Raw genomic sequence first — 14,353 nt, 5'->3', positions numbered from 1 at the left:
GCTTTTCACGATCCCATTTAAATTTTAATTACTACAAGAAAAGTGCATGCAAGGAAACTTCAATAAAGTGCTTTCTTACTTAAATAATTCTCGATTGGAAGATATTTCAAAATATGCATGACATAAAATATATATACAACAATTTTTATATTATGTTTAAGAAACTAGTAGTAATTTCAGTTATTTGGTTGTTTGTTTTCACTATCTCTTTTAATTTGGAAATTATAAGTTTTGACGGAAAATTAAAATAGACTTAAATAAACAAGAAAATATGTCTCGATCCTGAATTAAAAATATGATTAAAAAATAAATTTAGGTAATTGAAACAAATCTTTGGTCTAAATCTAAAAATATGATGTATCTCAATTTTGTAATGTGTATCCAAATTTCTTACATTAGTCTGAAATGTAGAGGCAGTGGTATTTTGGTACTAATCGATAAATTCCAATGAAAGCTACGGTCTACTGGCTACGCCGCTACGAGCTACATGCTACGTCAGCTGTCCGCCGTAGAACGGAAATAGAAGCTACGTCTGTTTTTTATGTACGATCAACAGAGGTATTTGTATATATATATATATTTAAAACTTATGTGGTTTTATTTTTTTTTTTTATATTAACCGAAATATTTTAATTTTTACGTGTAATGAAAAGTTATAAAGAACTAGAGGTCCGCCCCGGCTTCGCCCGTGGTACATATTATTTCGCAATAAAAGGTAGCCTATGTCCTTTCTCGGGTATCAAAATATCTCCATACCAAATTTCATGCAGATTAGTTCAGTAGTTTAGGCGTGATTGAGTAACAGACAGACAGAGTTACTTTCGCATTTATAATCTTAGTATGGATTTAAAGGTTGAATACACAAATTAATACCACTACAAAAATACTCACATGTTGAAAGATATTAAATTAATAATGAAATAAAAAAGCTATCACGAATTTATCCAAAAGTTTTAAACTTTACTTATAACAAAAAAATATGATAATATTGTTTACAATATAATGTTCTTATATAATTTATATTTTGTGTTGTTATCTCAAAGAGGAACGGCATATGAGATATTTCGATTTTTAAATAAAACGCACTCAATTCACAAGCTTCACTTTAATTCAATTTTCAAATTCAATGCTATAACAAAAATAATACCACTTTTGGGACCAAAAGTTTTAATTGGTTTCTTAGTTATGACGAAGTTTAATATATTATACAATAAAATATTAAAAGTTTCTCATAAAAGTGTATCGAAAATTGAAAAATAAATATTTTATTATTAATTATTAATGTCCACAATTTTAATATATTATAGCACGAAGTTTAAGTTACTTATGTTTACAAACTCGACCGCGCTCACTTAATTACTTCGATAAAGTTTGCAACTTACCAACTTTACGCAAGTTCCATCAACGCAGAGACCGGAAACCGAGAGTCATATCACAGCACAGTTTATCAACACTGTCCACAAAGTTTTATAAGTTACAAGTTAATAGATTTCACATTTCGGCAAGTATCGGCGCGGACGGAGGCTGCGTCCCGAGCGAGAGAAAAGCATGAGAGATCGCGAGCGACTGAGCCCAATACAGCCAGCCTCCCGCGCTCTCCTACCTATTTTATATATAAACCGCTTTATATACCGATTTATATATTTACCCGCACTCATACATATTTAACTTTTTTCCCATTTCACATCGTTTATTCGCGTATGTGAGACGTGGACAGTGTAGGCGCGGCGCGTGTGTGCGTTCCCGCCATTTGAACCGAACGAAACGAACTCTCCGCTCTTCTATTTACGTATTTTTAGAAAGGGTGAAGCTTTTATACCTTTCCTTTCTACTATTCGCTGTAGTTCAACTCGACGCTGAATACCTGAATCCTGTGAAATATTTCTTTACGATTCGAGAATTACATTTTTACACTTGAATACTGCTATTGTAATCATTACACAATGTAATTATATTACATAGTCAGTCTTTGTATTAATTTTAATAAATATGATTGAGGAGAAAAGTTTTAGCAATACTTTTAATTTATGTTTGATATTTGTACTCAAGTAAGTAATTGAAAAACTTTGATATTTATATTTCCAGGCAAATAGGATCGAATTCACCTTTTATTTGTGTGTTTAACAAATCAAGTTTTTACACGGACAAGTTTGGAACTAACCCGCAACTTTCGTGTTTTACTCTAAAACCTATTTCGTCGACAAACATAAAATAAAATGAGATGTTACATGGAACATAATAATTGATTATTTAATATAATTATTATCAAGATGTTTATTTTAATTTGACATCTAAATTTATATAAGTAATGGTGGTTACGAAAACAAACTTGAAAATAAAAAAATCCACATATTGTAGTATTTATTATAGGTAACGTAACGGCACCAGTCTTGTACAGATTAAGGAAAAAATTGAAGTTTTTTTCAAATTTCTCGTAGGTTTTTTAACTTTATTGGATATTGTTTAGTTATACCTTTAGTTCAATGTTAGTTTAACGTAACCAATGTTAGAAAAAAGATTAAAATGCATAAATAATGAAGTTATTCATAAATAAAAAAAACACTTTTTTGCACCAGTGTTGGACAGTGAAAAATCTAATGCTGGACACCCAGTTTTGGACAACATCCAGTTATGAACACCCATTTATGGACTGTACCTAATGTCGTTTCTCCAGTTATTTACAATTAGAGAAGACTTATAGTTATCAATAGAATCTCGAAAATGATGATTGGAATACAATAAATCGGGGATGTATTTATAAAAAAATAGTACTTATTAATTATTTTGCGTACTTATAATATTTAAAACAGTCTTAATTTCCATTTTCTAGGCAAAAATTGGACAAATGCATCGTTAAATACGAGTTATGTCCGTTAAGAAACACCAATATGGTTTTTTTTAAGTCAGGGATGAAAAATATAACTAAAAAAAGTACTGCCATTCCATCCATTTTGGGACTTCTTCTTCTTCGTCATATCACTCTAGGGGGGTAGATGTTACCCGCGTCACGATGTTCCGCCATATCTCTCTGTTTCCTTTTTTTTTTTTTTTTTTTTTAAGTGGGGAAATCTTGCATAGATACCCACGGCCTCCGGGGAAGGGGCCGTGGGTTATGTCGGATTCCTACCGACCAAAACCCCACTGTGTTCCGTCAAGCCGCATCAACGACGGGGCCACGGGTATGGTAGAATTCTTCCGTGACCCCGTCAGCGGCTGCCCGTCGCCGGGCCAAAACAAATTGTGAGCCAACCAGCTCTAACCTCATGGGGCGGCGTGAGCGGAACACGTCTCACGCCACCACATCTCTCCGGACGATGGACTAAATCCCCGCTCCATCGCCCGGCTCCCCTCGTTAGGGAGGCTGGTTGCGGCCGCGTAAATCAGCCGCAACACGACGACGACGCCCAATAGGGCGTCGGCGCCGGATCGGGTCCGCGTGAGGATCCCTCTCGCGGACCCGCTCAGCCTCCTCTTTCCGCGAGATCACGTCCTCAGAGAACGTGATCACCGCGCGCCAGGATCTGTCGCTGCCCACCATTGCTCGAACTATGGAAGGCAGAGAGAGATCCGACCCGACGACCGCGACCAAGCGAGCACGAGGCTCGGCCCACGCGGGGCACACGGCAAGAGTATGATCTGCCGTGTCCTCCGGGCAGGCGCACCAATGGCAAGCCATGCTGGGCTCCCTCCTCGCGACTTTGCACAGATACCGCCCGAAACAACCGTGCCCGGACAGTACCTGTGTAAGGCGGAAGGTTATGGCCCCATGCCGCCTGTCGCACCACTCTCGCAGCACCGGTCGAATTGCTGCGACCGTCCGCTCTCCAGCGCTGGGCTCTTCGAGCCGGCGTTCCCACTCCCGGAACCGCCGTTCGACGGCCTCATCCCTCCACTGCTCAACCTCCTCATAGGATGGGTTGAGCCCAAGTAACTTGGACGCCGAGACGCGGCGATACACGTCCGCGAGCATCTCGGCGTCCAGTTCCCACGGTGGCGTTCCGGCCATCACGCACGCTGCCTCGAATGAGACCGTGCGGTACGCCCTCACTACCCTAAGCGCCATGACCCGCTGCGGTCTCCGCAGGAATGGTCTATTACGGGCGCTTAAGGAATCTGCCCAGATGGGGGCCCCATAGAGGGCCATGGAGCGGATTACGCCTGTATACAAACGGCGACACCCACCCCTGGCACCCCTAAGGTTTGGGAGCAAGCTTCCCAGTGCCCCGGCCACCCCAACAAGACGGGGGGCGAGGCGACGGAAGTGCTCCACGAACCTCCATCTGCTGTCCAGCACAATGCCTAGGTACCGCATTGTGGATCCAACCTTGATGGGCACCCCGCTAACCCGGATCTCCGATCCAGCGCTGTGTAGCCTTCGACGGCCGGGAAAGAAGATAGCCTCCGACTTCTCCAGCGCCACCTCGAGACCCAGCCGCCGAATGCGACCCACCACGTCCGCCACCCCCGCGGCAGCTAGGAGAGCCGCCTCGTCATACGAGGCACCACGCGCGGTCACCAGGGTGTCGTCCGCGTAGCAGGTTACGCCGACACCTGGGAGATTTGCGGCGCGCAGGACCCAGTCGTATCCAATGTTCCACAGGAGAGGTCCGAGGACTGAACCCTGTGGAACACCGCACGAGACCTCCTTCTCGCTCCACCCATCCCGGGTAGGATACGCCACAGCCCTGTCCGAAAGATATGATCGCAGTAGGCGCATCATATATTCCGGAACGCGGTGAAAGTGGAGCGCGTCAAGAATCTTCTCCCACGGCAGGGTGTTGAAGGCATTGGCGATGTCCAAGGACACCGCCAGAACAACCTCGCCGCTCTCAGTCGCGCTCTCCACAGTCGCCCTCACACGCGTTATGGCATCGAGCGTAGACCTCCCCCGGCGAAAACCAAATTGGTTGTTGCTGAGGTCCGGACCTATTCCCTCTAAATGGTTGACGAGGCGAGCTGCGAAAACGCGCTCAAAAAGCTTGCTCACCTCGTCAAGCAGAACGATAGGCCTGTAAGCAGTGGGTGAGTTCTGCGGGCGTCCATCCTTCCTCAGAAGGACCAAGTTCCCCGTCTTCCACCTGCGGGGAAATTGGCCCTGCCGAAGGCAGGCTGAAAATAACTGCTCTACTCGGGGTCCGAGAGCCTCCATCGCCAGCACCCAGGCTCGACCAGGGATTCCGTCTGGGCCTGGGGCGGTGTTCTTCTGCTTGAGTCGCCCCACCGCTGTTTCCACTTCGTCCCGGGTGACATCTGGAACAGATACACCTGCAGAGTCTTCCTGTTCGTCAGACGTCGCCGCCGTTGTCAAGGCATCTGGGCCGCCGTTGGCAAGGCTTCCCCTCTCTGGGAACAGGGTTGCTACTATCTGTTCCAGTAAACGAGGCTCGAGGGACTGAGACAGGGGAGGGGCCCACGGGCGGAGCTTCTGCCTTACCCGCTTGTACGGCCGACCCCACGGTTCTTGGTTTAGGCTCTCAAGCATTTCGTCCCAGGCCCGATCCTTGGCGCTGCCGATTGCCTCCTGCAGAGCCGTCACGCACTCCCTGTAAGCGGCATATAGTCGCGTTTCCTCCTCCTCATCGCGCCATCTCCGGCGCCGGTGTCTGGTGTACGCCCGCCTCGCAGCCACACAAGAAGTGCGCAGCTGGGCGATTTCGGCAGACCACCAGTACATCCGACGTCTGCGCGGAGTAGAGCGGGCTCTGGGCATCGACGCGTCGCAAACCTGCACCATAGCGTTTGCCAGCCATGCTGCTTCATCCTCGACCGAACTGTCCTGTGGCGCAGGCAACCACGACTGCACTATGGCAGCCTCAATCAGAAGGTCCCTGTCGAGACTCCGAAGTGCCCAGCGTGGACGCCTATCAGTCCGGGAAGACCGGCTGGAGGCAATCGAGGGCGCAGATATGCTGAAGCGGATGTAACGGTGGTCCGACAGCGTCTCCACATCGGTAACAACCCTCCAATCCTCGATTCGCCGTGCAAGGGGGGGGCTTGCAAACGTGACGTCGACGATGGATCCACCCCTTTGCCTCACACACGTTAATTCTGACCCACGATTGAGCACCGAGAGATCGGCCGCAACCGCCCAGTCTTGTAATACCGCTCCCCGCGCATTCCTCACCGAAGATCCCCATGCCATTGACTTGGCATTGAAATCTCCGGCCAGAAGTATAGGCTGAGGACGGGCGAGCTCAATCAGCTCCCCCAACTCTGCCAGAAACTGCTCGAACTCGTCCAGTCCGCGGTTGGGAGAGAAGTACACTCCGACCACCGTGTATCCTCTGATTGAAGCCGAGACGCAGCCCCGCCGTTGGACAACTCGTTCCATAGTCACACCCCCCTGAGCCACTAACGTCACCAAGCCATCCACGTCCCCCACCCAGTTATCCCGGAGAGGTACCGAGTATGGCTCAGCTACCACCGCCACATCTATCATCCACTCCGCCAGACTCTGGAGCAGCAGATCTTGAGCTCTGGCGCAGTGGTTAATGTTGGCTTGAAGAAAGCGGAGGGCCATCGCTACGTCTCCATTCCTTCTACCTCCACAGGCGCCTCTAGTGGCGCAGGGCAGGAACGCGATGCGACTACTGGGCCATCGCGACTCTTGCCTCCTCTCTTCCGCTTAGGGGCTTTGCAGGCCGGGCCCCCGAGCCGGTGTCCCGCAGGCAGTCTTGCTTCGGCGCAGAGGACACAATGAGCGGTTGCAGAGCACCCTGCAGCCTTGTGCCCATCTTCGCCACACCGATAACAGACGTTGCTCCGGTCCGTCGGCGATGAGCACATGACTCTTACGTGCCCCACCTCCAGACACCGGAAGCAGCGTTGCGGCTTCACTGCGCCAAGCGAGACCCCCGCGGAAACCCATCCAACAAGGATGCGCCCAGCCTGCGCCACCTTTTTCGCGGCGGCTACCGGGCAACTCACCCACGCCGTGGTGGAGCCCCTCGAGCCCACGCGCAGACCACTACACTTGACCTGGTCCGCGGGGCACTCACCCACCCGGGAGACTGCAGCTGCGACTTCATCGGCAGCCACCGAATCGTCGAGACCAGTGACCCGAACCTCCGCGCACTTTATCGGCCTGGATACCTTGATGGTATCTTCGCCCCACACCTCGCGTAGTCTACCAGCAAGGGCGTCCGCCTCCTTTGCACTTGTAGTGCCCGGTATTTCCAGAATTCTGGCCCCGGTGGCGGCACGCTTAAAGCGCAAGGCGCTAACGCCGATCGCCGCGAGGTCGATATCTTTCCGAGATCTAGCCATCACGGAGGCGTACGTTACACCGCGCTCCTCCGCACCCGGCTGCAGGGTTATGACCACAGCCGAGGACGAGGGAGAGCGGAGTTTAGGGGCCCTTTCACGTGCTTTATCCCCCGCCTTGTTTTTCTTCCTTTTCTTCTTCTCCACCAGAGTCCACCCTTGTTTAGGCGGTTGCTGCTGGGGAGCGGTAGACGTAGACGGGGCAACCTTTTCGGGACGCCGCTCCGCCTTCTTACCTCCCTTTCCTTGATTGGCCTTTGGGGCCGGACCGGTACCCACAGGCTGTGCAACAGCCCGCTTTTCGCCCTGATTTTTATTCGCAGCCTTTGCAGGCGCCCTCTTAGTAGCCTTTGGAGGCGGGAGTTGAGGGAAGTCCTCGGTTAGCCCTTGGCTAACCGCCATCCCCCTAGTCCTATCATCCGCCGCTAGTGGCGGCCTCACGCGCCTTACTGGAGGTAGGCGTTCCTCCAGCACATCCAGCCGGGCGTTTACCATTTCTCCAACCTGCCGCATGATGTTCGCGGTCAGGTCAGAGTCCGTCTGCTGCTGCTGCGTATGATGTGCAGCCCCTAGCGTAGCTTTCATGTCCGCCATCTCCTTGCGGAGGGCCGCAATCTCCCCATGGAGCCTGGTATTGTCGGCCTGAAGCCGCCGTGTCTCTTCGGAGGCGGTGCGCTGCACCAGCAGTGCGACCGCCTCTTGGATCGCCTCCGACGCATCCTTTAGGGTCCGTTTCGACGTCCCCTTCAGGCTTGAGGATTTTGCTTCTATTACAGCAAGGTTCTCCTCAATGCGGCGCCGGAGGGCTGCGGTGGATTCATTTTCGTCTGTCCGTCCGCCGCCAGCTTCTGCTTCCACAGCCTGGGAGCTTCTCAAGACCTGGGTCTCTCGCTCAGTCTCGGGCTTGCCGCCTACGAGCACAAGAGCTTTTCGTGCGGCGACCAAGTCCGCCAGAGCTCTCCTTGCGGCCGTAGGCCGCGCCATACCTGATGATCGTCCCTTGCCCCTCTTGGCACCCTTCTTGGCCGTGCGCGTTTGTCCCTCTGTGGAGGAGCCCGAGCAGCTCGCTCCAGAAGACCGCTTGCGCTTTGCCCACAATCGGTCCTCTTCGTATGACTGGACCGTCATGAGGCTGTCTACAGACGTTGCCGTAGACAGTCCACTGGGTCCAGCTTTCCTCCCCCTAGTTCTCACACGCTCCGTTTGAGCGCGCGTCCCTACCCCAACATCCGTATCGCTTTGCATAACATCGTTGTAGTCCATTGTCCGTTTGCCAGTGTCGTCATTCGATCCAGTAGCTTTTGGCACCGAGGAGGCCTGGGAACCCACCTCCACAGTGTCTCTGCGTAAGTTTTTGCCCCCCCCAGAATACGTGGGGCAGCCTGAGTTGGACTCAGGGAGGGATTCTCCACCTTTGGTGGTACCCTCCTGGGGTAGTTTATTTTTAAAACTTACCTCCATCATCTCCTCTCTCTCCTCCAGTTTGCAGTACGCCTGCCGGGTTAAACCCGCCAGCCGCTACCTAGGGCTGGGCCCTTTCGGCCCAGCGGCCTCATCGGCCCCAACCCCAGTACTAGGTGATGCTGCGCACATACCATCACCTAGGAGTATTATTTAGCAGCCCTCCGGCCAGTGAGTGAGGCCTCCCGCCCCTCCTCGCTGGTTTTGGTCCGCGCCGGCTGAGTAGCCGGTACCCCCCATATCTGGGGGGCCTGCCCCTATCCGCCACCTGGGGACGCGCCCGATGGGAGACCAGAAACTCCACACGGGATCTCTCTGTTTCCTGGCATTCCACTACACTCGTGAAGTGAATCGCCAATCTGAATCCGCCAGCAGCCTTAATCTGATCGGTCCATCGATATGGATTCCAAATTGTAGCACGAGGCAAAAAGCTTTTTTTAAACTGTTGTCAAGATGGTGTGGATGAAATTTAAGCGTGTGTGCTATATGGTGGTGGAATTTAGCAGCAGACAACGATCCAAACAGTTCATCAGAGAACTCTCTAGATCTCTCTATTAGATATTATGTTGTTGGACCCATTAGTGTAATTTTAACAAAAAATATCAATGTCCATTATAGGAACCAAAGCAAATCCAGTCATGGACAATTGTTGTACAATATTGGAATCCTTTGTTTGAAATGGTCGTGATAGGTATATTATTAATCAGAAAGATAAGACAATACAGAAAAGCGCAAGTTATTAATACCTTTAAAAAAAGTTTATTTTCGACAAATGTCCATAAATGGATATATCCATAGAATTAAATCCAGTTATGGACACTGATGAATTTTATATAAACAACATAACCTATCATGATACTAAATCGTGTAATATTTCGTACACTTAACTACTATAAATAAAAGTAATATCAAATTTTGCTGACATTTATACAAAAATTCTTATAACCAAAATTGTGTCCTCACTTCCTTAAGGATTTTCTTAGTAAAAACGGATTTCTTCGAAACGAGTCGCAGCAACTAAACATAACGTTCTGCCATCTTCAAACATTTTGGCCGAATAAGATGAAATGTCGTATTTTGATAGCTTATGAACCAAACTTTTATTTTAAGTATTGCCAAATTACATAACGTTAATTTTGGTCTTAATATTTAAATTTAATATTTATTTTGTCCATTACTGGATGCTTGTCCACGACTGGTGCCGTTACCTTACATACGTCTTCTTTTTTGTTAATTTTCAAGTTATATAAACTCACAGTTGTAGTGGATTAAACTTTTCATCTGCGAAGCACACACCAACTTTTTGGCATAAGTACAAAAATCTGTAAGTGCGCAAACAGCTGATTTTGCGGTAGATAATGAAATTTATGTTTAGCAGTCGCGACCCTGCACCCTGTGATCGTCATTTCAAATTTATCACAAGACATACGTGAAGACTGCATGTATGATGTTAATAGATTTTTTTACATGGATGATCGATCATTGAATTTGATCTCTATTAAGAAATTACAACTATTGCTATAAGCCTTACACATTTGCGCTGAATATGTGTTAATGAACAATACCTATATATAAATATTAACAAAACAAGGAATTTATTAACTACAAATTCTTTATTAGTACCACAAATACTTAAAATACACACACGCATTTTATACTCATTAATCATTATAAAGCATGACCGGCTTTAGCTTACCTATGTTTCGGGGGTTATACATCGTATTTCTTCATTCTAGTTGTGTTCATAACATGATACAAAAGGTCTCTATAAAACGACAGTTCGAAAAACATTCATTTGATTATGGAACGAATCTTCAGGAACCGTCGCAGCGTAAAAGTACACAAACACACATATACAAAATACATCAAAGTAATAAGAGAAATTCAGCAACAAAGCACATTGTCCATAGCTAGTACAAAACGCATAATCAAGGCGCGGGTCCGACCGCATGTCATCGGACTCGCAGGCTTCACAAAGAACACGCAAAAGTATTCTTTTGTACTTTGTATTATGAAAGCTTTCTGAGGTTTCTTGTCCCGTTTGTCATTTATAAAGTAATACGTTATCTAAAGCGGCCACAATATGCTGTTTTACAGTGTGCGTGCAGTTAAAAATATTATCTACAGTTTACAGTGCGTTGCATTCAAGAATAAATAATGTTTACAATACATATTTATTACATTTGATGATCTTAATAAAAATACTTTTTCCGTTATCCATTGTCTTTCGAAAATCAATTAGGTGATAGAGTCCTTCTCTACTTAAACTATGAAAACTAAATATAAAAACTGCTATCGATCTTAGCATACTTTTAATCAAATGATGAAAGACATTAGGTATTATAACCCAATACAGTGCTATTGCTCTTTGATGCTGGCTACACGTGTTTGAGAGGTCGGAATGTATTCATGCAAAGTCTGCGTTTTTTAAGCGCCCAGTAAAGATAATGAATCCTTTCTAAAACTCATCGGACAATTCCAATTTCAGCACCGACCTAGATCCATTCAAAATGCTGACTTGATTATTGTACAAACAACATAAAATTGAAAAAATCATTCCGCTCCTAGTAACTATGTTAGGCATAATTGTTAACCTTTATATTGTATATTTTTCTTTTACTTATATACCTGACCGCGTGTGAACTTGAAGTAGTATCATCTCAAAGTTGTTCTAAAATAAGTTACCGTTTTGTTTAGTATTAAGTTATTGCAACAATGAGTCAATTAATATATGAAATAAAAATCTTTAAGATGTTACAATTATGATATATTTGTATACATTCTAATTACACATTATTTGCTAAAAGAGTGATTTAGACGTGCAACGGTAGCCAATATCTGACCTCATTATTAATCAAAAATACCAGGTGTCCAACCCTTTTTACCTCCCGAATAAAAACCAGCTTGTTAAAACATCAATTGTTTGTTCAATGGCGAGTTTCCGTGTGCAAATTGAAATCGGCTTATAAATCGGAACACGAAACAGGTCCAAACAAAACATTTTACGTATGATTTAAAAATTGAAAAATATATATAGTATTAAAGTAAAACTGTCGCATGCAACACAGACCCACTTCTCGAGAGCTGTGTGGCTGTGTAGTTCAAACATCAATGTGAATCGCTGTGTTATTTTTATTTCGAAATTCTGTTGCAGAGTTTGAAATTTTTTCGTATTTGTATAACGAAAATATTGAATTGTGCGACTGCTTCGCAAGCTCAAATGGTTTTTTTTCTCAATATGCTACAGAGATGCTGCATACTTGACTAAAATATTTTTTATGCCAAGCTATTTGAAATACTCGCGAATATACCTAATAAATCTACCTACTACTTGTTAGTTAGAGAAATTTCATGAATACAAAAACAATATTTGTCATTATTTTTAGAGAAGATCTCGACTAAAAATTAAACCAAATCGATTTCTACAATGATTACCCCCTCTAATCTCTACGAGAGGTACTTATAGATATTTATGAGGTCACATTACTTGCCGACCGTCAAGTGATAATTGTGCTCTTTACCCCTTTGCAATTTAAATCTTCTTAATAGCATTTTAAAGAGAAAATAAATGAAATTAATTTCAATACTGAGCAGTTAAACACACTTGACTTGTTTTAGTATTTCGTTTCATAGTTTTCTTTCACAAAGCCCCACCAAACAAAAGCGATGGGTGTCAATAAACTATATTCTCAGAGATATTTATCTCAAGGATATACAAATAGACCGAGCAAATAGCAATATTTTTCCACAAATTACTTTTCATACAATATACAGTGAATTCATGTACATTTAGCCGCTATTTATCAGAAGCCAATATAATTTGTCAGTAAATACAAATTTCTCTTACAATAAATGAAATTATTAGAATTCATCTCGGTCCATAAGCTTAATTGCAGCACTTCTCTAGCCCAAGATAATATTTGAACTTTGATTAATTTGGCCGGAATAACGTGCCCATATTAAACGTGTATTGTGTACTTACATTCATTACATATTTACGGGATCATTGTACTCCCAATATTAAATTGTATAATACCACTTTATCAACCGCATCTATACATAATATGGGGTCCCCGTATAAATGATTTAATAATTGTCTATAAGAAATAATTTGTCATAACAAGGTATTTTTTACATACAAAGTCAAGACAGATGTTCTAGATCAATAGTGTTACAAAAATGGTTGACGACGCTACAAGCCATTAAGAGCACAATAATTTGGTACGAGTGCAAGCGCGCTTAAAACTGCCTTTTGTAGTTTACGTGCTTGAAATTGCGTTTTTTATTCCCAACCAGACAAAGGACGCTAAAAGCGAACGGGGAAACAATAAAATGCGGGGAATTTTAATAATTTTACAGTAGTGAAATTAATGTCTGATTGATGTATTAACGCGAAACTGATGGTGCTGTGATGTTTGTAATTAGTGAACAATGGATGCAATTAATATAGTAATAATGATGGTTTTGATATTATATTTAGAGGCGGGAGAACCTACCTAGTGATGTCTGTGTGTATTAAGAATTATCAACGTATTGAAATACGATTTTGGTATCTCCGAAAAATTGTTTTAGCATCTAGAGGTCTAGATGATCAAAAACTTTATTTAAAAAACCATTTCTGAAATAGTACTTCTGAAATAACAACGATGACAAATAAGTATTTTCCTCAAATAAATATGGGATTCGAAAATCATCTCCTCCCGTATCGAAGCATAAAAGCTCAAATTCGCATTCCCTTTACGACAGACAGTCAATAAAGATTCTGCCAACGAATTTCAGTTCCGAAACCGTAATTACGCGGTTTTAACGCGGAATCCATTGAGAACCGAGCCTCTGAAAGGCTCGCAAAGTAAATTACAATCTGTTGCCCGTTGCTAAGACTAAATAAAGAACTTAACATGCAAAGAACTAGCCAGTGCTCCTCAGCTTCTTTTACAGCTCGGGTGTTTTATAACACTCCTGCCGTTTTAATTAAAATCTTACTTCAACTACGTACACTCCTCTTGAATCGTTAAAGAGCGGGTACCTACTTACACGGTGCCGTCCGACTACAAATATGTTTGTTACTAGTTACATTGCAAACCTTTAAGTATTCTACTCGTTTTAATTTATAGTTAGTAATTAAACGCTCGACACGCTTTGAAACTAGCTATTTAATTGGTTTTCTGAAATACAATGGTCTTAATTAATTTTATAAGATTCCACGACTCTTAAAAGTGTAATTCGAATAAAAAATACATTCCTGATCAAGTTGATAAAAATATATATTATACGTATATGAATATATATTTGGGTGGTAGGGTTTTATTAAAATAACTCGTAGATAGAGTTTTGTATATCTTCTATTGCTTTACGGGAAAATGTAAATACGTTTGTATTTATATTCATGAATTCCATGCCTAGATAATCTGTATGTTTGCCATCGTATAAACTCAATAAGAAAACATCAATTCAATACATTTTGGGTCACATCAAACCCTCACTGGCTTTTTTGTATTGCTTTAGACAATTCACTTACATAACAATGATTTGACGATATTTCCAGAACGCAAAAAATGTTTGTTTGAGTGGTTTATATAGTTATCTTTCAGTAAGTTCAACGAATGTATCTAACTATTTAAAGTAGTAA

At 44.0% G+C, this 14,353-nt stretch overlaps 1 protein-coding gene across 1 annotated transcript; it reads right to left on the bottom strand.

Annotated features, from left to right (window-relative positions):
* Nucleotides 1-6,522: 6,522 nt before the first annotated feature.
* LOC149900667 (uncharacterized) lies at nt 6,523-8,727 on the bottom strand. The gene has a single exon (XM_090112712.1). The coding sequence runs from the start codon at nt 8,725-8,727 to the stop codon at nt 6,523-6,525; it is 2,205 nt and encodes a 734-aa protein (XP_089968838.1).
* Nucleotides 8,728-14,353: the final 5,626 nt, after the last annotated feature.

This window comes from Colias eurytheme, chromosome 18 (genome assembly GCF_061535395.1).
Source record: "Colias eurytheme isolate Ceu_HAF_F1 chromosome 18, ilColEury1 Martin Lab GWU primary, whole genome shotgun sequence".
NCBI classification, from domain to species: Eukaryota; Metazoa; Arthropoda; class Insecta; order Lepidoptera; family Pieridae; genus Colias; species Colias eurytheme.
This window is presented reverse-complemented; position numbering and strand designations above follow the sequence as displayed.